This window comes from Amblyraja radiata, chromosome 11 (assembly GCF_010909765.2).
Source record: "Amblyraja radiata isolate CabotCenter1 chromosome 11, sAmbRad1.1.pri, whole genome shotgun sequence".
Lineage (NCBI taxonomy): Eukaryota > Metazoa > Chordata > Chondrichthyes > Rajiformes > Rajidae > Amblyraja > Amblyraja radiata.
Window position 1 is genome coordinate 47,668,284 of NC_045966.1, and position 26,547 is coordinate 47,694,830.

Consider the following 26,547-nt stretch of genomic DNA (forward strand, 5'->3'; position numbering starts at 1 on the left):
AATTGTTTGCTTTGCCCTTTTTAACAAGTTTGTGTTCACAAAAGAATTTTGGTTGTGAGGTGGCTGCAGCCCCAATTGTTTGCCTCGCCTTTTTAGCAAGTTTGTGTTCACAAATGAATTTTAGTTGTGAGGTGGCTGCAGCCCAATTGTTTGCCTTGCCTTTTTAACAAGTTTGTGTTCACAAAATGAATTTTGGTTGTCAGGTGGCTGCAGTCCAATTGTTTGCCTCGCCTTTTTAAAAGGTTTGTGTTCACATAATGAATTTTGATTGTCAGGTGGCTGCAGCCCAATTATTTGCCTCCCCTTTTTAACAATTTTGTTTTCACGAAATGAATTTTGGTTGTCAGGTGGCTGCAGCCCAATTGTTTGCCTCACCTTTTTAAAAAGTTTGTTTTCACGAAATGAATTTTGGTTGTCCGTTGGCTGCAGCCCAATTGTTTGCCTCGCCTTTTTAACAAGTTGTCCTTCACAAAATGAATTTTGGTTGTCAGGTGACTGAAGCCCAATTATTTGCCTCGCCTTTGTTAAAAAGTTTGTGATCACAAATGTATTTTGGTTGTCGGGTGGCTGCAGCCCAATTGTTTGCCTCGCCTTTCTAAAACGTTGTGTTCACAAAATGAATTTTGCTTGTGGGTGGCTGCCGCCCAATTGTTTGCCTCGCCTTTTTTAACAAGTTTTTGTTCACCAAAATGAATTTTGGTTGTCAGGTGTCTGCAGCCCAATTGTTTGACTCAACTTTTTAACAAGTTTGTGTTCACAAAATGAATTTTGGTGGTCAGGTGGCTGCAGCCCAATTGTTTGCCTCACCTTTTTAACAAGTTTGTGTTCACAAAATGAATTTTGGTTGTCAGGTGGCCGCAGACCAATTGTTTGCTTCGCCTTTTTAACAGTTTGTGTTCGCAAAATGAATTTTGGTTGTCAGGTGGCCGCAGACCAATGTTTGCTTCGCCTTTTTAACAAGTTTGTGTTCACAAAATGAATTTTGGTTGTCAGGTGGCTGCAGCCCTAATGTTTGCCTCGCCTTTTTAGCAAGTTTGTGTTCACGAAATAAATTTTACTTGTCAGGTGGCTGCAACCCAATTGTTTGCCTTGCCTTTTTAACAAGTTTGTGTTCACAAAATGAATTTTGGTTGTCGGGTGGCTGCAGCCAAATTGTTTGCCTCACTTTTTAACAAGTTTGTGTTCACAAAATAAATTTTGGTTGTCAGGTGGCTGCAGCCCATTTGTTTGCCTTGGCTTTTAAAATCATTGCAGCAGTTGGATGCCAGCCCAAGAATCCATTCGGCCCACAATGTCTATACTAGTCCTCTGGACCTTTGGACCGCAACACCAATACTAGTGCAACAGCAGCCACCCCCCGCCCCCCCCCCACTGGTGAGTAATATTGGAATTGGTGGAGAGGTGGAATATTGCATTGGTGACCGGCCCTCCCGTGTGATGCTGGGACCCGATGGGTCCCACTTAGTCTAGTATTTTATAAAGATCTGATGAGTTTTGGTGCGGCATTCATGAAAAATGTTACAGTTGAAACGCGGATGAGAATCTCTCTATGGCACGATAACTGGAATACTGAAAGTAGTTATCTTCTGTCTCTCTGATACAGCTTTATATAAGGAGAGATACACGCTTTTCCGCTCCACCACAGATCACAGTGAACTTCACCTGGTTTGTTCTCATGGTTATGTCTATTCCACTACTATGTGGATCTGGACATCTCGTCGCCTTCAACAACAGCAGAAAGTAATAGCATCTGCCGTCAGCTCTCAACCTATCAATGTCAACAGGACCTACTTCCAGAATCGACTGATGACCTCAGTGAAACAATTCAATGGCAAGGATTTCAGTTTGAGGATTGTCCCGATTTTGTTTCAAGATGCCGGAACTTACAGATGTTCAATAGGAGCATATCCATATCTGACAATTGATCTAATCACCGTGAAAGGTAGGAGACATGATGTTGGCAGTGTTTTTACTGATGAACTTAATGTTTAAAATCTAAACAACCTGCTTGTTTCCACAGTCACAGCTGAAATGTCTGATCCAGTGACTGAGGGAGACACCGTTACACTGACCTGCTCTGTGTCTCACGTTACTGAGTCAATGAGACTGGTTTGGATCAATGGCGATGGCAAAAGTGTTGGCGACATGTCACTGACTGTGGAAGAGAAATCACTGAGTCTGGCTATTCAGAAAGCTGAGAGAGGCAGAGGGAACTGGAGATGTGGTTTGTTTCATCAAGATCAGCCCCGGCTTTTTGTCCCGTACTATCAGGAGCCCCGTGGTAAGTGACTCGGGGTTTGCTCTTCATACTTAGTCATGATTAAGATTTGATGTCCTGAAATTTGAAAGTGGAATATGTTCTTCTGGTTTGTGAGTGGTCTAACTCTATTATGACCAATTCATTCTCAAATTTCAAATAAAACATCCCGAACCTCATTTCTCTCCCCACCCACTTCATTGTGCACGCATTTATCCCACCACCCAGCTACCCTCTTCCCTTCCTCTTTCCACATCTCCCACCCCTTCTAATTGCACAATTTCCCTTTTATGTTCTTGCTCCACTCTCTTTTATGGATCTGACAACCTTCGGTCTCCATTTATCCCCTTGCTTCTGTAATTATCTCGATCCATCTACAAATCACTCGCCATGCTTTGTCTCATGCCTACTTCCCTTCCCCAGCTATCACTCTCCCATTCCATCAGTCTGAAAAAGGGTCCCGTTACGAAATGTCATCAATCCATTCCCTCCACAGATGCTGCCTGACCCATTGATTTTCTCCAGCACTTTGCATTTGATCAACATTCTAGAATCCGCATTTTCTTGTGTCTGCGTGGAAGGATACCCACTGGTCAGCGTTGGTGGGTTGATACAGAGGACCTGTTTCTATGCTGTTCCAGGATGATGAATTATAACGTAAAACTTAGTAAAGATTCTTCTCTTTTCCTACAGGATGTGGAGATTCTATTTACTTTTTCCACCAGGAAGGCAACTTTGTATTGAAAGGACCAGACAGTCCTGGAAATGGCCCCATTGTCTGGGAATGGAGGCCACACTCAGGGCAACAAACCACAAAGCGATTGGCTACTTTTCACAGAGAAGATCAGCAGTGGGCCGTACAATGGAGTGATGAGTACAATCGAACACCAGGCATTTCCCAGAGCATGCGTGCGGGCTGGGGTACCCTTAATCTGAGGATCAAGATGCTCCCCTTTGAACTTGCGGGTCTGTTCACCTGGACTCAAACAGAGCCCACTAGGAAAATCCTGAGACAGTGGGAACTATTTGGGATCAAAGGTAATAGAGTCAAAGTGTCACACAGAACTGAAACAGACCCTTTGGCCCAATTCACCCATACTGACCAACTGACCATCTAAACATCCAATTTGCCCTAATTTGGCCCTTATCCCTTATACCTTTCTTTGATGTACATGTTTAAATGTCTTTTAATTATTGTTGCACCTGCATCAACCACTTCCTCTGCCGATCTTTCCATAAAGTATGTCATGAACCCACCCTCTTTGTCAAAAATTGCCCTCATATTAAGGGGTTTATCAAATCTGTCCCCTCTCACCTTAAACATGTTACTATCTAGTTGTTGCTTCCCCACCCTGGGAAAAGGGCCATGTGCATTTACTATAGATATGCCTCTCATGATTCACCCCAATCAACCCTCAGTAAAAGACATCCAAGAAAAATAATCAGTCTGAAGAAGGGTCTCTACATGAAATGTCACCTAAATATGTTCTCTAGAGTTGCTGCACGACCCGCTGAATTACTCCTGCACTTTATGTCCTTTATATATTAACCAGCATCTGCAGTTCTTTTTTTCTACTATACTAAAAAATCCTACCTGGCAGTGTTGATGTGGGAGACGAGGGGGTCATATGTTTCAATGGGAGGGATCTCATTGAAACATATAAGATGGTTAAAGGTTTGGAAACGCTCGAGGCAGGAAACATGTTTCCGAAGTTGGGGAAGTCCAGAACCAGGGGCCACAGTTTAAGAATAAAGAGCCTGTCCCACAGGCATGCGGCAAGCGCGACCTAACGTGGTCGCTCTGAACCAAACGGCCTTGTGGGGCCGGTCCCACTTCGATCGCCGGAGTCGTATGGAGTTGTGCAGAGCTGGTCCCGACATCGCGTGGTGCTCCGGAAACTGACAGTTTCAAAAATTCCGCTCGGCAACGGCCTGCCGGACTTCGCTCGAAATTCACGTCACTCATTCGACCTCCGTGCGGCCCCACGCTTCTGGTTGGTCGCGCTCGCCGCATGCAGTCGCTTGCTGGCGGGACCGGCCCTGTACGGGGATCACTCGACCTCCGCGCAACCCCCACGCGGTCCCCGCTTCCGGTTTGGTCCCACTTGCCGCATGCAGTCGCATGCTCGTGGGACAGACCCTTAAGGAGTAAGCCATATAGAATGGAGACGAGGAAACACTTTTTCTCACAGGAAGTGGTGACTCTGTGGAATTCTCTGCCAGTGGAGGGCAGTGGAGGCAGGTTCTCTGGATGCTTTCAAGAGAGAGCTAGATAGGGCTCTTAAAAATAGCAGAGTCAGGGGATATGGGGAGAAGGCAGGAACGGGGTACTGATTGGGGATGATCAGCCATGATCACATTGAATGGCGGTGCTGGCTCGAAGGGCTGAATGGCCTACTCCTGCACCTAGTGCCTATTGTCCATAGTCTATTGGGACAGGTGGTCACTACAGGAAGTGTTGATGACATCACTGAGCACGGCAGCTCAACATTCGGCCGACTGTCTGTTTGTAGGAAAAAAGACAATCTGCCCACAGCAATTCAGAAAGCTGGTGGGGAACTGAACCACACGTCATGTGTCTGTTTCCACAGTTGAGGCAGGACTCACCAAGGCCAGTAATGGGCAGTGACATCATCCTCAGCTGTACATCTCCAGACTCCCAGATACCGTCAGTCTTCACTGGAAACCAAGAGGCTCAGCTCAGCAGAACACAAGGAACAACGCTGATCAGATCCGTCTGAATAACATCGTCTATCTGATGGTCCAACACGTTGGAGCAGGAAATCCCAATCTGTACACATGGGAAGTGCAGGAAAATGGCTCCATTGTTCTCACTGGAGACACCAATGTTGAAGTGGATCAGGGTGAGTCCAAAGCTGCCTTGCAGCAGGTATTAAATATTTCCTGATATCAAACTGTTCCACATATTGTATAGTGAGCACTGACACCATCGTGGGCTTTCACTGCAGGATGTGGACATTGCATTTACCCTGGGACATGGTGTAAATATAAAATTGTGGCACTAAGATTGATGGAGCCACACAGGAGAACCAAGGGATTGATTTCAGTTCACATGCATGAATCAATGAGAATAATATCCAGTTATGGAAAAAACATATTGTTGTCTGTGTATAACAGAACAGAAAAATATAAAGTATAAATCTAGAGAAAAAACTTTTTCACCCAGAGTTGTGAATTTGTGGAATTCCCTGCCACAGAGGGCAGTGGAGGCCAAATCACTGGATGGATTTATGAGAGAGTTAGATAAAGCTCTAGGGGCTAGTGGAATCGAGGGATATGGGGAGAAGGCAGGAACGGGGTACTGATTGGGGGACGATCAGCCATGATCACAATGAATGGCGGTGCTGGCTCGAAGGGCCGAATGGCCACCTCCTGCACCTATTGTCTATGTTTCTATGTTTCAGTGAAATATCAGAAACAGAATCAGAGTAAAATTGTATTGCACAAGTATGCATACATACAAGGAATTTGACTTGGTGTCTCCTAAAGACTACGATCAATTCCACTGTCCTAAGAGCAATGAGCTCCAGGTTGTTGTGATGTTACCAGAATACCAGCTGTTATGGTTAGGGTGACTTGGACATCGTGCTGAAGTTGATAATATTGGCAAATTTAGTATGTGACAACATTGAGGCTTTCTGCCTTTGCAGAACCTGCTTGGCATTATTCTGGAAAAGCTGCAAAGCCATGAGGCTCATGTCTCCAGAATGTCTGGGTCCTGGGAGGAAGCTAAGCACAGGGTGATGTCCAGATGTCCTCTCTTTTGTTAATATGTATGAGGGTTTTGCAGAAAGAGCTGAGCCTTGTTGCAAATGCATGAATGGGATTGGTTGGGGGAAAGGTATGTTATAATACCACTGTTAACTGTGTTACAGGGCCTTGTACTGTTATCTTGTGATTGGTCAAGGCATGGAGCCTTGCTCAAATTGTTTATGTTACCTGGATAAATGGTTCTTTACTTAGGGGAACTGTCTTCCATTAGAAACTTTATGTAGAAACAATGTAATGGGGTATTTTGTGATTGGATTAGGGAACTGTCAATTAATGTGTGGTATGATCTTTGTTTATGATTGGTTTGTAGAGGTTTCCCCCCCTCCCATGTATTTCGCGCCACGGGTCCGATACTGTATATAAGTGGAATCACTTTGGAAAATGGCGGCGCACCTGAATGCAGCGGCTTTGCTCTCCCCCGTGTGGATGTTGTTGTTTGTGTCTGTTTTGTCCGTTTGCCTGTGGACCTGCGACTCGAAATACAACCGGCAGGACCTTCTAGGGATTGGGACGCTGTGTAGCGAACTAGAGTTCGCAAGAAGCTCCCACAACGATGATATCCCACCAGAAATCACCCGGTCAGCGGAGTCCGAGTGGATGACCTTACCGAACGGACGGTGCGGGAGGCGGCGCAGACGGAGGCGGCAGAAGCGCGGTTGTCGAGCCGGCATTCACGCTAGGCTAAAGGAAGCTCCTTACAGACCAGCGCTACCCAGCATCTTTTTGACGAACGCCCGATCGCTCAGCAACAAGATGGACGAGCTGGAGCTGATCACTGAAGAAAACACAACTGTACAAACCTGCTCGATCATGGTGGTAACTGAGACCTGGCTTCACGCAGGGATCCCGGACGAGGCCATCAGTCTGGTAGGTCGCACAGCACACCGGGCCGACAGGAGCAGTGACTCCGGTAAGAGCAGAGGAGGGGTGCTATGTATTTACTCCTATGACAAATGGTGTACAAATGTAAACGTTGTCGAGAGACATTGTTCACCAGACATGGAGTTTATTACATTGAAATGTCGACCCTTCTACCTGCCGCGGGAGTTCACAGCTGTCATTATTCTGGCTGTTTATATTCCACCAAGTGCCAACATCAAGCTAGCACTGAACACCCTGCTAGCATCAATCAACAAATTACAGACTGCGCACCCTGATGGGATTTTCATCGTGGCTGGAGATTTCAACCAGGCTAATCTAAAAACTGTCCTCCCTAAATTCCACCAGCATGTCACGTGTCCGACGAGAGGTCAAAATACACTGGATCACGTGTACAGCAACATTAGGGATGGATACAAAGCCTCCTCTCTCCCTCATCTCGGCCAGTCTGACCATCTATCACTCTTTCTCACCCCGGCATACAGACCTCTCATTATGAGAACCAAGCCCAGGGTGAGAAACATAAAGACTTGGCCCGAGGGCGCTGCCACCCAACTTCAGGACTGTTTTGAGCGCACCGAGTGGGACTTGTTTACAAACCAGGACATACATGAATATACATCCACAGTCATGTTCTATATACAGAACTGTATCAACAACGTCACTGTCGACAGGGAGGCCAGGTGCTATCCAAACAACAAACCATGGATGACCAGGGATGTCAGGAAACAGCTGAGGGAACGCAACTCAGCCTTTAGATCTGGCAGTGATGAATTGTACAGCACTGCCAGATCTAAACTAAAGAGAGCCATTAAAGAGGCAAAGACAGCCTATGGAAGAAGGTTAGAGGGGTATTTAAACGAGAGGGACCCTCGGCGTGTCTGGCAGGGCATTCAGCAACTCACAAACTACAAGGGCAAGGGGGGGCCGATCATCTGCAGAAGTAACAACTCGCTAGCTGAGGAGCTCAACCATTTTTTCGCCCGTTTTGAGCTGAATGAGGCGGAGCCTGCACCTGCAGCCGCACCCAGCACTGACGACCTGGCACTCACTGTGAGTACGGAGGACGTCAGAAGAACACTCCGCAGGGTCAACCCCAGGAAGGCTGCTGGCCCAGATGGCATCCCAGGGAGAGTATTGCGGGACTGTGCAGACCAGTTAGCGGAGGTTTTTAGCGACATCTTTAACCTCTCTCTGTCAACGTGCACTGTCCCTAAATGCTTTAAGACTGCTACCATCGTGCCTGTACCCAAAAAAACAGCCATTACCAGCTTGAATGACTATAGACCTGTTGCTCTCACTTCAACGGTGATGAAGTGTTTTGAACGGCTGGTCCTGGCCCACATTAAGTCCTCACTCCCATCCACCCTGGATCAGCATCAGTTTGCATATAGAGCTAATAGATCAACGGAGGATGCCATCAACATAGCTCTACATTCTGCACTGGCACATCTGGAGCGTCCTGGCTCATATGTGAGGATGTTATTTGTAGATATTAGTTCTGCATTTAATTCAATCATCCCCAGCAGAATGGTGGACAAACTGTCTGATCTGGGTGTTAATGCAAACACATGCGGATGGATTAAGGACTTTTTAACAGACCGCCCACAGACTGTCAGGATGGGGTCCAATTATTCCCCAGTCCTGACGCTCAGCACAGGTGCGCCACAAGGTTGTGTGCTGAGTCCCATCTTGTACACAATATACACTTATGACTGTACACCAACACACAGTACAAACAGGATCATCAAGTTTGCGGACGACACGACTGTGGTAGGACTGATAAACAACAACGACGAGTCTGCCTACAGGGATGAAGTCCAAAAACTGACTGTCTGGTGTACCAAAAACAACCTGGTACTCAACCCATCAAAGACAAAAGAGCTGGTCGTTGACTTCAGGAGGAAGAGGAGAGAGGAACATGCTCCCTTATACATCAAAGGAGACATGGTGGAGAGAGTCACTGGATTTAAGTTCCTGGGAATAAACATCTCCCAGGACCTCAAATGGCAAATGAACACCGTCACTCTCGTGAAGAAGTCACATCAGCGGCTGTATTTCCTGAGGTCTCTGCGGAGAGCAAACGTCTCACAGCCGCTGCTGCTGTCCTTCTACTGATGCGCCGTGGAGAGTATCCTCTCCTATGGAATCCTGGTGTGGTTTGCTAACTGTACTGTGGCTGAGAGGAGGGCGCTGCAGGGAATTATAAAAACTGCGCAGAACATTACAAACGCCCAACTGCCCTCCTTGGATGACATATATAGGGCCCGATGCTTGCGCCGGGCCACAAATATCAAGCAGGACACATCCCACCCTGCCAACCACCCTTTTACTCTGCTACCCTCTGGGAGGCGATTCAGGACTCTGAAGGCTCGCACCGATAGACTAAAAAATAGTTTCTATCCATGTGCGATAAAAGAGCTAAATTCCAACAGAGAATGCTGGGGAAGCAAAATGTAATTCCGAGAAATGCCGCCAAATTCTTTTAAATTCTTTTAAATTCTTTTAAAATACCTATTTATTATTTACTAATAAGTGTACATATGTGTTCATGGTTGTCGTGTTTGTATTTTTTTTAACCGGAGGAGATGTAATGGAATTTCGTTGCACAGTATTGTGCAATGACAATAAACGTATTCATTCATTCATTCATATGGATCGGGGTCGATCTTCTGTGGTAGCACTTGGGACTGTGCTGACCGTCTGGAGGTGTCTATTCGTATGAGGCTGAAGGGCTTGGACGAGTAGAGGCAAGGATCGGACCCGCGGTGTTGGTTAGGTATTGTATAGGAAGTTTGTTTGTGATTGAGAATAAAGAAGTGTAGTTGCTCCAGTGCTTGACTCGGTGTTTTTCTGAAGCAGACTAACGGGGTGATACTTAGGAGCATAATTACATTGTGGGCTCATCCAGGAACTCAACGGAAGCCCCAGGTTTGCAGTCAGGGAGTGTGAGTCCTTTCAGATTGCGAGAGGAGAAATCAGCGCACGGTCTGGTTTCGCATCGGTTTTCCCCGCTTCGCTGATAGGTACGAATCGATCATTTGCGTGCTTGTGTTGGGGTTCCGACGAGATCAGAGAATAGTAGCTAGCAAGCACAGAGGGCTTGGATAGAGGGAGTCCTTGCCTGAGGATGTGGTGGGGGTTAGGCTTACAAGGCTTTTCTCTAGTGAGTTAAAGTCCCCACACTTTAGTTAGTCAACAGCTGTTGCGGTTCGGGCACCATTGAGTTGGCCTGACACCAAGAAGATTTCAGGGGTTGAAGGCCCTGCTCAGATTGGGATATCTGAATTGGGTGGGGTATCTTCAGAGACAGGGCTGAGTAGGGAACAGCACAAAGCGGAGTAGAAGTACTGTATCGGTGCTGAGGGTGCGATTGGAAAGACACTTTAAAGCTCGGCATCGAAGCCAGCGCGAAGCGGACTCGTGCTGAAGCCCAGTGCCTAGCAGATTGGAAGGAGAGAAGCCAAGGGGTTTGAAGGCCCCGCCTGTGTGAGTAGTATTAGTACTTTGCATAAGTTCGAGGACTCCGTAATGGTACTGGGAACCCAGTGCTGGAGTATAATTGGCTGAAAATACTCTGAGGCAACACTGAGGATTGATTGAAATTGGGAGACGCATCTATTATATTATTCGGATTATTGGGAAAGGAGCTAAAATAGTGGAAATGGAGAGTTACATGCGGTTAAAGGTCTAAATTCTTTGATTCATATTCTACCAAATTTAGGGCTTCATTTTGAAGGACTGGCTATTGTAAAGAGATCCTTCATTGATCTATTCTGGGCTTTCATATTAAGGGCACTGGGTATCGTAAATTGATAAAAATGTATATATCAGATTGTTTAAATTTGAACGTATAAATATTATAGTGTAAAGTGTGTTTAATATCGCTGTTGTTTTAAAATGTGTTCTGGTAATTTAGAGTTTTGAGTGTTAGATACTACTCTTGTAATCATAGTTTGAATCGCGACTGTATGTTAATATAGTGTGATTAAAACTATTATTGTAATTGGGGTCCGAATCGTGGCTGTTCAATCAAGGGGGCATATCCTTCTGATCCAGGGACCAGTAACCTGTTAGTGGGAAAGTATCTTGGGAAGTACAAGTAGTACGTGTTAGAAAAGAGTATCTTGTTGGGAAGTGTACCATCAAGTATAACTTGGGAGATTAAAGATATTAGACGAATGCTTGTGTTCTATATTGGAGTGTATTTTTGCTTGATAGTGATAAGTAGTATAATCTCTTGTTTGAGTAGGATTTTGCTTGCATGTTATGAGCTCATTTGCCTTTTGAAGTGTTAAGTGGAGGAGATTTGCTGCTGGAGTGTGCTTGATTGTTTCGTTGCACCTTAGATTAAAACACCTTGGATCGTTTGCCGATTTAGGATTGTTTACAGACTTTAAAATTGTTTACAGGATTGGAAGCTTGTGTGAATTTTTGTGTGTAAGATTTTGTATAGGAATTTTTGGGGTACCCAGATTGGAAGGGGAAATTGATTGTGTGCTGATTGTGGAAGAGACTTACAGACGCGCTGTACAGCTCTTGGCCATTTTTCAGAGCAAACTTGTTAAGTAGTGGAAGTTGTGAGCGAAGTGTGATTTGTTGTGATATTGTGTGAATCGTTTGAGAGATTGTGTCCATTATTGGCAACAATGGGAAACCAGGTGGAACAAGATACAATGGAGGATCCCCCAGAGCCCGTTACAATTAGTATGCTGCGAATTCCCACAGAACGATCAAAAAATTTATCGGGAGCGCTGATTAAAAAATTAGGAGGTGAGTTGTGGCCCGAAGGAGGGGTTAGAACATTGAAGGGAGTGAAATATATAGAAAATAATATTTGGCAGTGTAGTAATAGTGATGCAGCGAAGGAGCTTATTGGATTGTGGAGAAAATATTATGAAGAACTGAAAGCAAGTAGAGAAGCTGCAAGAATGGCGAATTGGCAGGAAGCAGCTTTGAAGCTTGGAATAGAATTGACTGATAATGGAGATGGACTTCCAGATACCTTGAGAAAGGGATGTGGATGTATAAAAGAACATAAGGAACGGGAGAAAAAGAACACTCCAGAAGGGAAACCGGCATTTGAAGCTTTAAGCCCCTGTTCCACTTAGGAAACCTGAACGGAAACCTCTGGAGACTTTGCGCCCCACCCAAGGTTTCCGTGCGGTTCCCGGAGGTTGCAGGTGGTTGCCGGAGGTTGCAGGTAGTGGAAGCAGGTAGGGAGACTGACATAAACCTCCGGGAACCACACGGAAACCTTGGGTGGGGCGCAAAGTCTCCAGAGGTTTCCGTTCAGGTTTCCTAAGTGGGACAGGGGCATTAGAGTTCAGGGTCCCGTTGGTTGGCTTTGGTTCTGAAGGGGAAAACAATGAATATTTGGAAGATTGGGAAAGCATTAGAATTAGGAAATTCTAAGGCAGCCTCCACCTTATTCCTCTTGCGTCCCCTGTACTCCACCTTCAAATCCAACACCTTGTACATCCTGTGCACACAACAGACACCCTGAGCCTGCCGCACCCACAACCCGTGCAGATTCCATAATAAAGCCTGCTTTTCAAACAGCAGCAACACCAGTACAGAGTTCTTTGACTCCAACCGCTCCACTATTGGCAGGTAGTCCAGTAGCGCACGGTACCAGGAGTAAAACAAAGAAGATAGCTCCTGTGTTTAAGGAGAGAGAGGTTATTATAGACATAGCACGACCACCAGAACCATTTTATGAGCCAAAACCTAGAAGGATCAAACGAATAGCGAGAGATCAGAGAGGTGCCTTTAAGAAGTACCGTAACCCCCATAGTGATGAGGAAGGTATATTGGAGGGTGAAACAGTTGCAGAGATCCAGATATAGCTAATATCATGAAAGCAGAGCAAGTATCCAGTTGGCAGTTCCCAGTTAGGGAAATGCCCAATCCAGCCCTTGATCCGGCTAGTGCAGTAGGTGCAAACATTCCCCAAACTATTGACGTATATACCCCATAGAAACGTAATGAGATGATGGCAGTACTGAGTAAAATATTAGACAGAAATAAATCACCTGCTTCCTTTATGGATTATCTTCGAACCACTATGCGTGTGTATCACGCCGACTCCCGAGACTTATGGGCTGTAATACAACAGATCATAACTACGACAGAGCATACCAGATTCTTAGCAACCTTTGGACACCCAACTCGTGAAGCACTGGTTAATGTGATCGCTGATAATAATGCAAGAGAAGATGCAGTTTTAACTGCCCTTACTAATACTCTTCAGAAGCCAATAGGTATTGCTAGGATTCTGGATATGAGACCAAAGAAAGGAGAGGGAGCAGATGAGCTTTTAGAAAGATTCTCGGAGTTATACATGGATCAGTCAGGAGATAAAAAATTTCGGAATGGGGAAAATTCTCCTCAGTACTGCGCAATATTATTGAACTGCCAACCGACTAATGTGGCTGAAGCAATTAAAACAAACAACATGTAGCGGATGTTACAAAACTTACCTTCAGCAGCACTGCAGTTCTGCCACTGGCCGTGTGCTTGACTTTGGCGCCTTTGAGGAGGGGGGGGGCGTGATTAAAATGCCATTTTCTCCTGCTTATCGGTGGCGGCTTTCCTCGGGCTGCTAAGCTGCTGAAGAACAATCGATCGGACGTTCGTTCCCAATTTTTTAATTTATTTAATCGCAAGATAATTTAATAATTACATTAAAATAAAAAGCGACTTCTAACGCCCTCAATGCCTACAACGTGACGGATCGAATGAAGGGGACAAAACATAATGTAAGTCGTATATTTTACATATAAACTTGTTTCTCGGGATGGCTTTAATCTAATTTTCCTTTGCAAAAATGTGATTTGGGCCCAATACGAACCGGCAGTGTTTTTCCTGCCAATATGGGGTTCAAATTCACCGCAAATGCAACGTTCCAATTGATCGCGTTCCAGAAGCAAGATGATTAAATGCCCGTTTTTTTTTAGATAATCCGTCTCTAAATTGTCTATATTTTGTGTTATTCTCTCTCTCCATGATCATTATTTTTAAACTAAATATTCACAACAGTTTGAGTCACACGTATTGTGCATAAAACAATAATTTGATTATATTTTGGGTGGATGCTTCTAGATTAATTTATGGGAATTAAACATTAAATTCCTTCCATCTGGGATATAAATTCATGACAGTGAGATTTAAAAATCATGTTATATTGTGAATTCTTGTGTGAATGGGATTAGTTTGTTATTTGGATACTTAGGCTATTTAAAAAAATTATCCGTTTCTTAAGAAATTGAATCTACAGGATATTGTTAATGGGAAAGTAGTGGGCAGAAAGGCATGTCATGTGGTTTGAAGAGCAAAAACCTGTAGTTCACAATGCCAAAATTAAAAAGTTGAGGAAAAACAAGGTGTACAGTTGCTTATTGGTTACAATCTCAGGAGTATGATGATGCTACTGTTTATGATATGCCAATGTACCAGCTAGCAACTGATCTTCCCCATAAAGACTTGGTCTATTGCTAGAAATTGTAATTTATTTACCTATCTCTTATGGACTTACAGCATATTATACAATAATATTAAAGTTCTGATCTTGAGAATATCACATTTTTGAATTTTCAAGGCAGTCTGGGTGTTTATTACTATTTCCGTCACATCGGTCAATTTTGTAATTGGCTACAATTAGGTAATTAACTAATTATATGCTTTAATTTCAGGTCATCCAAGTAAGATGTTTTATATTTGTTTCAGAATGCTTCAATCTATAATTGAAATTTCGATTCAGTCCTCTTAATATTTAAGAAAGTTATGGGCTTTTGACTGAATTCAAACACAGCTCTTGTGTTAAGTCAATGAAAAAGCAATAGGGAACAAGATGCTCATTTCCGAGTATGAAAATGGCCATAACGTTTTTAATACTGAAGATATGAAAGTGAATTGGGTGTCAATTAAACTCCTTTTTATGCTTTATTTGATGGGATAAATTGCAGACTTGATTTTTTAAATCTCAAAATTTTGTAACATTGCTACAACATGGACTGGTGAGAAAACAGTTCCAGTCACATGGCTCGGGCAGTGAGGTATCACTGGCAGGATATTAAAAAGCAGGAGTCAGCCAGCAGTAAAAACGAAAACAGAAATGTAATTAAGAAGGAGGCGCCAAAGTCTGACTTAGATCGGTGGAGTCCTAAAACAATAGCGAAGTACAGAATGAAAGATTGGACAAGGGTAACAGAATATGCAGATCATGGGCGACATTCGGCATCACCCACACACACACACACTAACCCCCCCCCCCTTAATATTATATTAATACTAGACCAAGTGCAGACCCATTGGGTCTGTTTCCTCAATGCTCATTTGGGGGGTGGGGGGGTGGGGAGGGGGGCTGCGGCATCACACGTTACACTAACCACCCCCCAAACACACAGGCAGGGGGAGGGGAGTAGATGGAGATGGGGTGGGAGAGTGGAGGGTGAGAATAGGGGAGGGAGGGGAAACGGGGAGGAGGAAACGGGGGAGATTTATGAGGGAGAGGAGAGCGGGGTAGGGGGAGAGAGAGGGGATTGGGAAGGGGAGGAGAGTGGGGAGTGGGAGGAGAGCGGGGAGAGCAGGAAGGGGGTGACAGGGGAAGGGGGGTGGGAGAGGGGTAGTGGGGAGTGGTGCAAGAGAGAGGGGAAGGAGGTGGGGGGGGAGATGGGGGTGAAGGGGGGAGGGGGTGGGAGGGGGAGAGGGCGAGGAGAGGGAGATGGAGAGGTGGGAGAGAGGGGGGAAGGGGAGGAGGAGAGTAGGGTGGGGAGGGGATGAGGGAGGGGTGGGGGAGGGGAGAGAGGGGTGGGGGAAGGGGAGAGAGGGAGGAGGAGAGGAGGGAAGGAGGGAGGGGAAGGAGGGGGGGAGGGGGAAGACTGTGGAGGGCGGGGGAGAGTGGAAGGGGGTGGGGGGAGAGTGGTGGGGGGCGGGGGAGAGTGGGATGGGATGGGGAGAGGGGTAGGGGGAGAGAGGGGGAATAGTGGTGAGGGAGGGGGGAGGATAGAGTGCGGAAGAGGGGTAGGGGGAGTGGTGGAAGAGGCAGAGATGGGTAGGGGTGAAAGGTGAGGGAGAGAGGGGTGGGAGTTGGCGTGGGAGGGGAGGAGGGAGAGGGATGAAGAGAGAGAAGGGGGAAAGGGATGGGGAGAGAGGGGTGCGGGAGGGGGTGAGAGAGGGTGGGGGAGGGGAGAGAATGAGCGGAGGATGGAGGGGAGGGAGGAGGGAGAGGGGGAAGAGTGGAGGGAGGGGGAGAGGGGTAGGGGGGAGAGAGGGGGAAGCATGCGGAGGGAAGGAGTGGGGAGGGGTGGGGGATGGGAGTGGGGAAGAGGTGTAGGGGGGAGTGGAAGAATGGGGAGGGAGGGGAGAGGTTCCGGAGGGAGTGGTGGAAGAGGGAGAGAGGGGTAGGGGAAGGGGGTGGGGGAGAGAGGGAAGTGGGTGGGGGAGGGGGTGGAGGGAGAGGGATGGGGTGGGAGGAGGTGGGGGAGAGGGAGAGGGGTGAGGAGAGGGAGAGGCAGAGGTGAGGGGTGGGGGAGGGGGAGGAGAGAGGGAGATGGGGTAGGGAGGGAGGGGGGAGAGTGTGGAGGGAGGGCGAGAGGGGGAGGGGAAATAGTGGTGAGGGAGAGTGGAAGGGGGAGGGGTAGGGACAGTCCATCTGTTCCCCTTTCCCTATCACCCCCCAATCCTCTTTCTCTATTCCCACACACGTGATGACGCGCTTCGACACAGGCTGCGGGGGTGGGGTGCTGGGGCTGGGGCTGGGGCTGGTGCAAAGGCATATGTAAATGGATCCATTCCGATTGGGGGGCAGAGAGGAATGGGGGCGGCAGAGAGGGAGGGGGGAAAAGGGGGGGGGGCACAGATGGAGGGCTCCCCCCTCTCCTCTCCCCCCTCTCCTCTCCCCCCTCTCCCCTCCCCCCTCTCCCCTCCCCCCTCTCCCCTCCCCCCCTCTCCCCTCCCCCCCTCTCCCCTCGCTCACCTCCCCCCTCTCCCCCCCCCCCTCTCCCCTCCCCCCCTCTCCCCTCGTTGACGTGTTCAACGGCTTCAATCCAGAGCCGTGTGGGGGAGGGCGGCTGGTCCACGTAACTTGCAGCTCGTGGCTGCACGTTGAAAACTCTGCACAGCTTGCCGCAAGGAGCAAAGGAATTGTGACGTCATCAACTCGCTTCAGAACGTTAGATTTTAAAAATATGTCAGATTGGTGAACAGTTTTAGTAAAAAAACTCGGTAAATACTGAATCAAATTTTCAGATGAGGGGATTTTTGAAATCATGAGAGTAATCTCTACCGGAAAATGTAAAAATTTCCGCATTACCGCGTCTGGTTTCAGAGGAGATGTGAATCACATATGAACACACACACACACACACACACACACACACACACACACACACACACACACACACACACACACACAGAGTTTTCATAGATATATGATATACTAGACCAAGTGCAGACCCATTGGGTCTGTTCCCCCAACGTGGGGGGGAGGCGGCATGCAGCGTCACATACTAACTATCCCCCCCCCCCCCCCCCGCACTCACGCTAATTACCCTCCTTGATATTACATTAATATTATTAATTTGCTCCTTTTACCCCATAACCACCCTATCTACTGACGCATAGCCCCCAACTTGTGGGTGTGGAGGGGAGGGGGTTTAGGGGAGGGAGGGAGGGTGGGGGCGGGGATGGAGGGGATGGAGGGGAGGAGGGGAGAGAGAGAGAGAGAGGGGAGAGAGGGGGGAGGGGGAGGAGTGAGGGGGACGGGGGGAGGAGAGGGGGAGAGAGAGGGTGTGCTGGGAGGGGGGTGAGATGAGGGGCGGGGAGAGGTGGGGAGCAGGGAGGGGGAGGGAGGGTGGAGGGAATGGGGTAGGGGTGTGAGGAGGAGAGGGGGGTTTAGGGGAGGGACGGTGGGGGAGGGGATGGAGGGGAGGAGGGGGAGAAAAAGAGGGGAGAGAGAGAGGGGGGGAGAGGAGATGGGGAGGAGAGGGGAGGGGGGAGAGGAGGAGAGGAGGGAGAGGAGGAGAGGGAGGGAGGGGGGAGAGAGGAGAGGGGGAGAGAGGAGAGGGGGGGGGAGAGAGGAGAGGGGGGGGAAGAGAGGAGAGGGGGAGGGGAGAGGAGAGGGGGGAGAGAGAGAGAAAGAGAAAGAGAGAGGGATAGGGAGAGAGAGAGAGGTGGGGAGAGAGAGGAGGGGAGAGAGAGTGCCTTTTTTGCTTCATCCCAAACAACCATTTGCAGGCAGTGCTTTTTTTTACCTCTAACCATATTTTCATTTTCAAACCAAATTAAAGGTACTCACAGTGCTGTAGACATTTGTTCAGTGTCATTCAGAGCTCAGAGTGACAGAGACTAATTGACAGAGCTCCATCTTGCAGAGATTAATTGAGGCACACCACTTCCTGGTTTTATTGTCCCTCCCTCCCCCCTGCCGCCAGCGGGGGCAGCAGAGAGAATGGGGAATTTTGTAAAACATTAATAACTCTGCCATTATTCATCGACGGGAAAAATCCTCGTCACACATGCGAAGGAGGGGGGCTCTGAGCGATGTGGCCAAAAATGACGGCCGTAGGTCGCGGCGTTCTCTCGGAAATCGCAGCACAGAAGGCCAAAAGCGGTCAAAAACAGAGATTTAGTAATATAGATGATATGATGCCTGCTTTAAAGCCAATTCCCCAAGACCGAATTGGAGAAGAAATAAAATACTAGGACCAGATCAATGCTATAGTTGTAGTGGGACAGGATATTGGAGTTGGGCATGTCTGACCAGGGGACGAAGTGAAGGAGGGGGTCAGCGGAGACTTTCGAGATCAGAGAGATTTCCGAGATCAGTGGGATCAAAGGCATTTCAGAGATCAAAGAGATCAGAGGGAGCAAAGTGAGCAGGCCAGGAAATCAGGGACAGAGAAGACAGACACCTTTTTCTCAGACCAATCCATGTTCATAGTCTTGATTGGCCAATCTGTCCAAAGTTGATGGACAAGATTGCCTGACCTCTAACCCTGGACCAATCAAAATAATGTATCAAGATACAGAAATTAAACATACCATCACAACAATTACTGGAAGTTGCACAAGGAAGAAGTTAATGAAGGATACTCCCACATCAAGGAAAGATAATAGACAGCCCCATATTTCCCAGAAGAGATATTTTAAAGTTGATAAAGTAGTAGCATCGAGTGCTTACTTTAATTGTAACCAGCTGGGTCATTGGAGCAGGGAATGCCCTTCACGAAGACTGAGAAGGAAAGAATGGAGCAAGAGCCAAGGGGAAGTCATGGAGAAACTAAGAACGGAAACAAAGTAACTGCTGTTATTATAAAGGAGTGGAAAATAAACATTTTGGCACTGGTGATAGGAAAGGAGAGAACTGCGGAATACGCTGAAATACCTGTGAACCTATGGAAAAGAAATTGCAGAGATTGCTGCAAATATTACCAGAAAAGTAAACTTTCCAGCAAGTGAAAAAGACCTAGGAGCAATGGTGATAAAGGCAATTGACATGGCAGACCTGAATAAGTACGAAGAGCAGAAATTGTTTAACCAATGTACTATTAAGTTTTATCAGGCCCCGAGAACAGTTGTTGCTCAGCTACGCCAGCACCTGGGGAGTGAGATATATGAGTATGTGGATCCGCAAGTGTGGGCAGAAGATGCAGCTCAGGTAGGATGTGTTTGCATTGATCCCATCCAAGTACCTCTCCAGAAAGGTTGAGATGCAACAGTACCCAATGAAACCACAGGCCATTAACAGAATAGACAAGTTAATTCAGGGATTGCTGGAACAAGACATCTTAGTAAAATGCCAGTCTATTTGCAACACACCAATCTTTGCAGTTCCGAATGCAGGAAAAGATGGCCAGTACAGATTGGTCCAAGACCTACGATCAATTAATGCAGTTGCAGAACCACTCTATTATCTAGTGCCAAACCCTGCTCACATCTTAGCTCTAATCCCAGCCAAAGCAAGAATCTTTTCAATAGTAGACCTGCTACATGCCTTCTTTTCATTGCCTCTACATGAGAACAGCCAATATTTGTTTGCTTTCACGTACAGGGGCCAGCAATACACTTGCCTCAGGGATTCATTAATTTGCCTACTTTGTTTTCCCGATGTCTACAGGAGCAATTCAGTACTTTAAATTCCAGGAGAAGATCTACCTTAGTACAATACGTGGATGATTTGTTAGTAGCCAGCATGGATGAACCAAGAAACCATGAAGACACTGCTCAATTACTAAATCACCAAATAAATTTGGGATATGTGGTCTCCCAGTCAGAAGTACTGATGGCCCAGGAAAAAGTGAAATTCTTAGGAGTAATAATTTCGGCAACAGAAAGGAGTCTAGAGAAAAGCAGACTCAAACCAATTTGTGAATTCCCGATTCCTAAAGGCGGAAAACAAAAGAGGCAATGGCTCAGTATGATAAATTACTGTAGACCATGGATCCCTAACATAGCTCGAGAAACCAAAGAGTTAACACACAATACAATCCGAGAGGGGGAATTTCAATTGTCCAAGGAAGCACAAGAGGCTATTGAGAACTTGAAGAAATCATTGATGCAGGTCCCAGCATTGGGAAGACCACTTTATGATAGACCCTTCAATTTTATTGCACTATTCTCTCTGAATGCTCGACTGCAGTCCTCCCTCAAAGACACGGGGATAAGCACAGACCAGTGGCTTACTATTCATCCAAACTCCACCCAGTAGCAAGGGGACACCCACTAGGCACCCAAATTCTGATGGCGATATATAACAGTTTACAGTCTGCTGCATATTTGACCCTATAGCAGGAGATAGAAGTATATAGTTCCCATTCAGTGGCAGCCTTGCTGGGACAGTTCCAGACTCAGCTCCTAACAATGGCTCGTCAAAATAAATATGAAATTTACTTATTGAACAATCCAAAACTCCAATTTAAACATTGTACCACAATTAATCCGTCATCTCTTCTTGTTTCACAACCAGAGGAGCAGTCAGAATCGGGCATGACTGTTTGTTTATAATCGAGGAGTAGACATCGGTGAGGGAGGATTTGGGAGACGCACCTATAGAGGACCCTGACATGACATTGTACACAGATGGGAATGCATCCATTGGAGCCTGGGGAGAGAAATTATCTGATATGCGGTAATAGATCAAAATGGGAACAATGGAGAAGCAGCTGCCTTTGAGTCACCTTATTCAGCACAACAGGCTGAATTATTTGCTTTAATTAGGGCTTGTATCATCTGGGGGAAAAACAAGGGTAAACATATATACAGATTCTAGATGTGCATTTGGAGTAGTACATGACTTCGGACAATTATGGAGAAATAGAGGATTTTTCACCTTGGCAGGAACTAAAATATCTAATAAACAGTTGGTGACAGATTTATTAAGGGCCCTGATGCTACCCAGACAAATTTCAGTAATGAAGTGTAGTGCACACACAAGAGAACAGACCCTGACAAACATTGGTAATCGTTGTGCTGATCAGGCAGCAAAAGAAGTATCCCGGGAATGTAGGATGGTGGTGCCAAAAATGATGAGGCAGACTAAATGTTTAGGTAACAAGTCTCCCTCGGAAAAGCCAATGCCAATCATCCAGGAAATAGTTCAATTGCAGGAGGAAGCTTCTAAAGGGGATGTGAAACACTGGAAAGAACTAGGATGCACAATTGATTGCATGACGGGGTTATGAACTGCTCCGGCAGGGCAGACTTGCATGACAGACCCCCTTATAGTTTGGGTTGTAGAGTCCATATATTTTGCAACTCACTGCCGTGCAATAGCCATTGGAGACATGCTCTGAGCTACTTGGTGGCATCCGAAATTACAAATATTAGTCCACAAAGTGTGTAGCAATTGCCTGATTTGCCAGAAGTACAATCCTGGAAACAGAGTAGGGTGTGGAGATGGAAAGACACCTTTGCCCATGGGTCCTTTTGAAACTTTACAAATGGATTATATAGAGTTGGAGAAATGCCAGGGATACAGATATGTACTCATAATAGTCGATGTATTCAGCCGGTGGATCGAGGCCTATCCAACACTTTATAACAAAGCGGCTACTGTTGTCAATGTGTTAATGAGAGAAATTGTCCCTAGATTTGGTATCCCTATTCGACTTATGTCAGACATTGGTCCACATTTTATTCGGCAGAATATTAAAGAGTTCTGTGAACAGCTGGGCATCCGACAGCCATTACATTGTGTATACATATTTTGTATATAAGAGGGGACACCACATGGATCGGGGCCGATCTTCTGGGGTAACACTTGGGACTGTGCTGACCATCTGGAGGTGTCTATTTGTATGAGGCTGAAGTGCTTGGATGCGTAGAGACAAGGATCTGACCCGCAGTGTTGGTTAGGTATTGTATAGGAATTTTGTTTGTGATTGAGAATAAAGAAGTTTAGTTGATCCAGGGGTGAGATTTAGGAGCATAATTGACTAACATTGAGTTGACTAACGGGGTGAGATTTAGGAGCATAATTACAAAGTAAGCATAATTACAAAGTAAGCATGCAGGTACAGTAGGCAGACTTCTTCTTCTTTCGTGTGGCATGCACAGCTTAAAGTTGTAGGACAACTTGTTCTATTTGATCTTCTGTTTGTGCACGTCTAGTTGATTGCATTAGTCGAAACAGGGCGGACCACGTGAAGGTTGCAATCTTCCACCCCAGTAGGCAGTGAAGAAAGCAAATGGCATTTTGGCCTTCATAGCAAGATGATTTGAATAGAGGAGCATAGAGATCCTACTGTAGTTGGACAGGGCCCTGGTGAGACCGCACCTAAAGTATTGTGTGCAGTTTTGGTCTCCTAGTTTGAGAAAGGACATTCTTCTTATCGAGGGTGTGCAGAGTAAATTCACCAGATTAATTCCTTAGATAGCAGGACTGACGTATGATGAAAGAATGAATCGACTGGGCATATGTTCACTGAAATTTAGGATGAGAGGGGATCTTATGGAAACATATAAAGTTATGAAGGGATTGGACAGGCTAGATGCAGGAAAAATGTTCCCCATGTTCGGGGAGTCCAGAACCAGGGTTCCCAGCTGATATCCCAGAGCCGGGGGTTTGTTCCTGTGCAAACACAGAACATCTGTATCTCAGCATCTGTGGAAATCTAATTATTTGTTCCCTGACTCTCTCTTGCAGATTTACACAACAAGACATACACAGTTTATCGCTCAGTCACGGATCACAGTGAACTCAACCTGATTTGTGAAGCTTCTCCTGAGCTCAGTGAAACCAAATGGACTTGGAGATCACGTTTCCAGAATAAAGAGAAGTCTACTCTCAGGTCTGTGCCGATCCATGTCAACAGGAGCTACTTTGGGAATCGACTGGAAACCCCAGAGGGAAATGTGAATGGCAAGAATTTCCATGTGAGGATTGTCCCCGTGCAGTTTGAAGATGCTGGAGTTTACACATGTTCCACGGGATCAAATAAATATGTGACTATAGAACTAATCACAGTTACAGGTAGGAGACTGGATGTTACTACTTTCAATAATTAAGTTACTGGTATAGAGTATCTAATCTGAGTACAGACTGCAATGTCAGCAGAAATTCCCTAGTTTGAAGAATTATTTTACCTCCAGAGCTTCCTATTCAACTTATTTGTATTTTGCTGAACTCAAAATCTGCCCTAAACCAACATTATTGGGAAGCACATATGTTCTTTTCATTTAGTTTGCTGATAACATATTCTGTTTTATACATAAGAGAGGGAATATGATGAAATGTGATTCACATAGGTGCAAATGAGCTCCCATCGAAAATATTTTTAAAATCCTTCAACTTCTCTTAACACGTTCCCCAAGTTTATTTGACCCCAAATGACCCATCCTAATTTTTGAAGGCTCACTGGAGGCTGAATGTATTTTGCGGAATTTATCGATTAATTTTCACCTGGATGAGTGTTGTGGCCAGCACCGTGGCCAGAGACAATGTTATGGGCAGTGGTTGCTCTTTGTATAATGAGTTCAAAACTGTTGTGAATGATTATGAAAAAGACACTTGGAGAGGTACATGGATGGTAAAAGGTGCAGCCGGATATGGGCTAAATGTGGGAAAATATTTTAGATGGAGCATCTTGGACTGAATAGACCGAATTGTTTTCATGCTGTATGACTCTATGACTCTAACTCTTGTTGTGCAATGTAACTTTACGCACTTAGAACGCCAGATACTGGTGTCAAAGTACTGTGAAAAACACAACACAATCCAGACAAAATTCATTGTTTTACGATTTTCGTCTTTCCACAGTCACGACTGAACCATCTGGTGCAGTGACTGAGGGAAGAAACATTGCACTGACCTGCTCTGTGTCTCATGTCACTGAGTCAATTAGACTGGTTTGGATCAATGATGAAGGCAAAGTTGTAGAGGAGATAAATCTCATGCAAACAAAGCAGGAGGACAATTCTTTGCAGCTGATTATTGCAAAAGTTGATGGAAGAAGGAACTGGACATGTGTTTTGTTTCATCAAAGCACAGCCAAGGTTTTCATTCCATATTATCTGCAGGTGAAAAGTAAGTGTCTTAGTTCCTGCTCTTCATGATCTCGACACAGAGTTCCTGTCACTTGGTGCTATTCTTTTTGGATAACTTTTAACATTCCATGTCTTACTGCAAGTAGAGCTCAATCACAGACATTTCCTTCAAACCTCTTGTCCATGCCTATAAGGTCACTTCTATTGTAAGTAGTCCAGGTCTCTGAAGCACATGGGAGCACATGGATCACTACTGCTGGCAGACCACTGACCACTGACAACATTGAAGGTGATCGTGAATTTCATCATCAATGTCTGTCCTTGTTGATAAGTGTCTCCAGACGTATGAAAACTAGTCCAGTAGTATGAAAACCAGTATGTGACTGTGAACCTTTTTGTTAGAGGTCAGTATAGTAAGGTGGGCAGCTTGGTGGAAGATCTTTGCCACAACACCCAAACTGTGGACCTTAAAGATCACAAAAGTGTTGAAAATCATCTTAAAAATAGTTGTACAAGTTTGTTTCCCCTGTTTTGTGCCGTAAAACTTTACAACGGATGTAGCATCCACAGTAACTTCACCAAAGGCTGCCATGCGAGAACAGAAGACGTGAGGGAGGGAATACTGATGTCTTCACCTTGTCTGACCACGGTGGTGCAGTGGTAGTGTACAGCGCCAGGGACCCAGGTTCAATCCTGACTACAGGTGCTGTCTGTATGGAGTTTGTACGTTCATCCCATGACCTGCATGGGTTTTCTTCAGGATTTCTGGTTTTCTCCCAAATTCCAAAGAAGTACAAGTTTGTAGGTTAATAGGCTTGGTTTAATTGTATGTTGTCCCTGGTGTGTGTGGGATAGTGTTAGTGCACGGGAATCGCTGGTCGGTGTGGACTCGGCGAGCCGAAGGGCCTGTTTCCACGCTATATCTCTAAACTAAACTAAACACACCCTTTCCTCCCAATCCCACCCATCCTTTAATCCCTGCCCATCATGTGGCCCCAAGCCTCGGTGAAAGACATTTTCTACAATGCTAACAGAAGGCAAAGCACTGATCCCTACTGCAAACACCCAGGCACAAAGAAACAATCTCCACCACACATAGATCAATGAAGAGTCAGTGAAGCACAGTGGAATGTATCAATGTCCCAACAGGAACACTTTAATTCCTCACAGATAATGACATCATGCAATCATAGAATTGTGGAATGGTTGTAGCACATAAGGTGGCAATTTGACCCCATCATATCTTCACTAACTCTCATCCAGAGCAACTCGCTAAATTCTACCCCCTCTCCTTTTGCCATTAGATTGTAGCTTTTTCAGCAATATATATTTACCAATTCTCTCTGGAAAGTCACGATAGAACCCAGCTCCCCAACAGATACAGATACTTCAGACTCCAACTACCTGTTCCCTAAAAAGATTTTCCTCAAGTCATTCTAAAATGTTTCCCCTTTATTTTAAACCTATAACTTTTTGTACTCAGCCTTTCCACTGAAGAGAGCATCCTTCCACAATCCATTCTGTTCAGACTGAATAAATGATGCATAAATTAACAATGATGCCATTGTTGTGATGAAAGAACATTATTGACTCTTGTCCTTAAACTCTCTCTTCAATGTGCCATGGTAATAACTGGACAGAGAACAGCCATAAAAAGAATCTCAATGATTACCAGCCATGTTTACAGTTTAGTTTAGAGATACAGTGCGGAAACAGGCCCTTCGGCCCAACGGGTCCGCACTAACCAGCGATCCCTACATATTAACACTATCCTACACCCACTAGGGACAATTTTTACATTTACCAAGCCAATTAACCTACAAACTGTACGTCTTTGGAGTGTGGGAGGAATCCGAAGATCTTGGAGAAAACTCACGCAGGTCCCGGGGAGAAAGTACAGACAGCACCCATAGTCAGGACTGAACCTGGGTCTCCAGGACTGCATTCACTGTAAGGCAGCAACTCTCCATCCTTTGATCTACTTGCAGACGGCGTTGAGTTGTCCTTAAAGGGCAGGAGATATCAATCAGTGAGTGAATAGATTAGTTGGTGTGTGGAATTAATGCATGGATCAACCATCTCCAATTTTGCACTAAAAACACATGATGATGTGTTCATTAGGATTGCGATAA

At 45.8% G+C, this 26,547-nt stretch overlaps 1 protein-coding gene across 1 annotated transcript; it reads left to right on the forward strand.

The window, feature by feature from the left end:
* The first annotated feature begins 1,698 nt into the window (after window positions 1-1,698).
* LOC116978407 lies at window positions 1,699-26,547 on the forward strand. Its single transcript, XM_033029527.1, has 8 exons — window positions 1,699-1,942; window positions 2,021-2,281; window positions 2,951-3,295; window positions 4,849-4,868; window positions 4,899-5,121; window positions 23,076-23,402; window positions 24,189-24,455; window positions 26,537-26,547. The coding sequence occupies exons 1-8, from the start codon at window positions 1,699-1,701 to the stop codon at window positions 26,545-26,547; spliced, it is 1,698 nt and encodes a 565-aa protein (XP_032885418.1).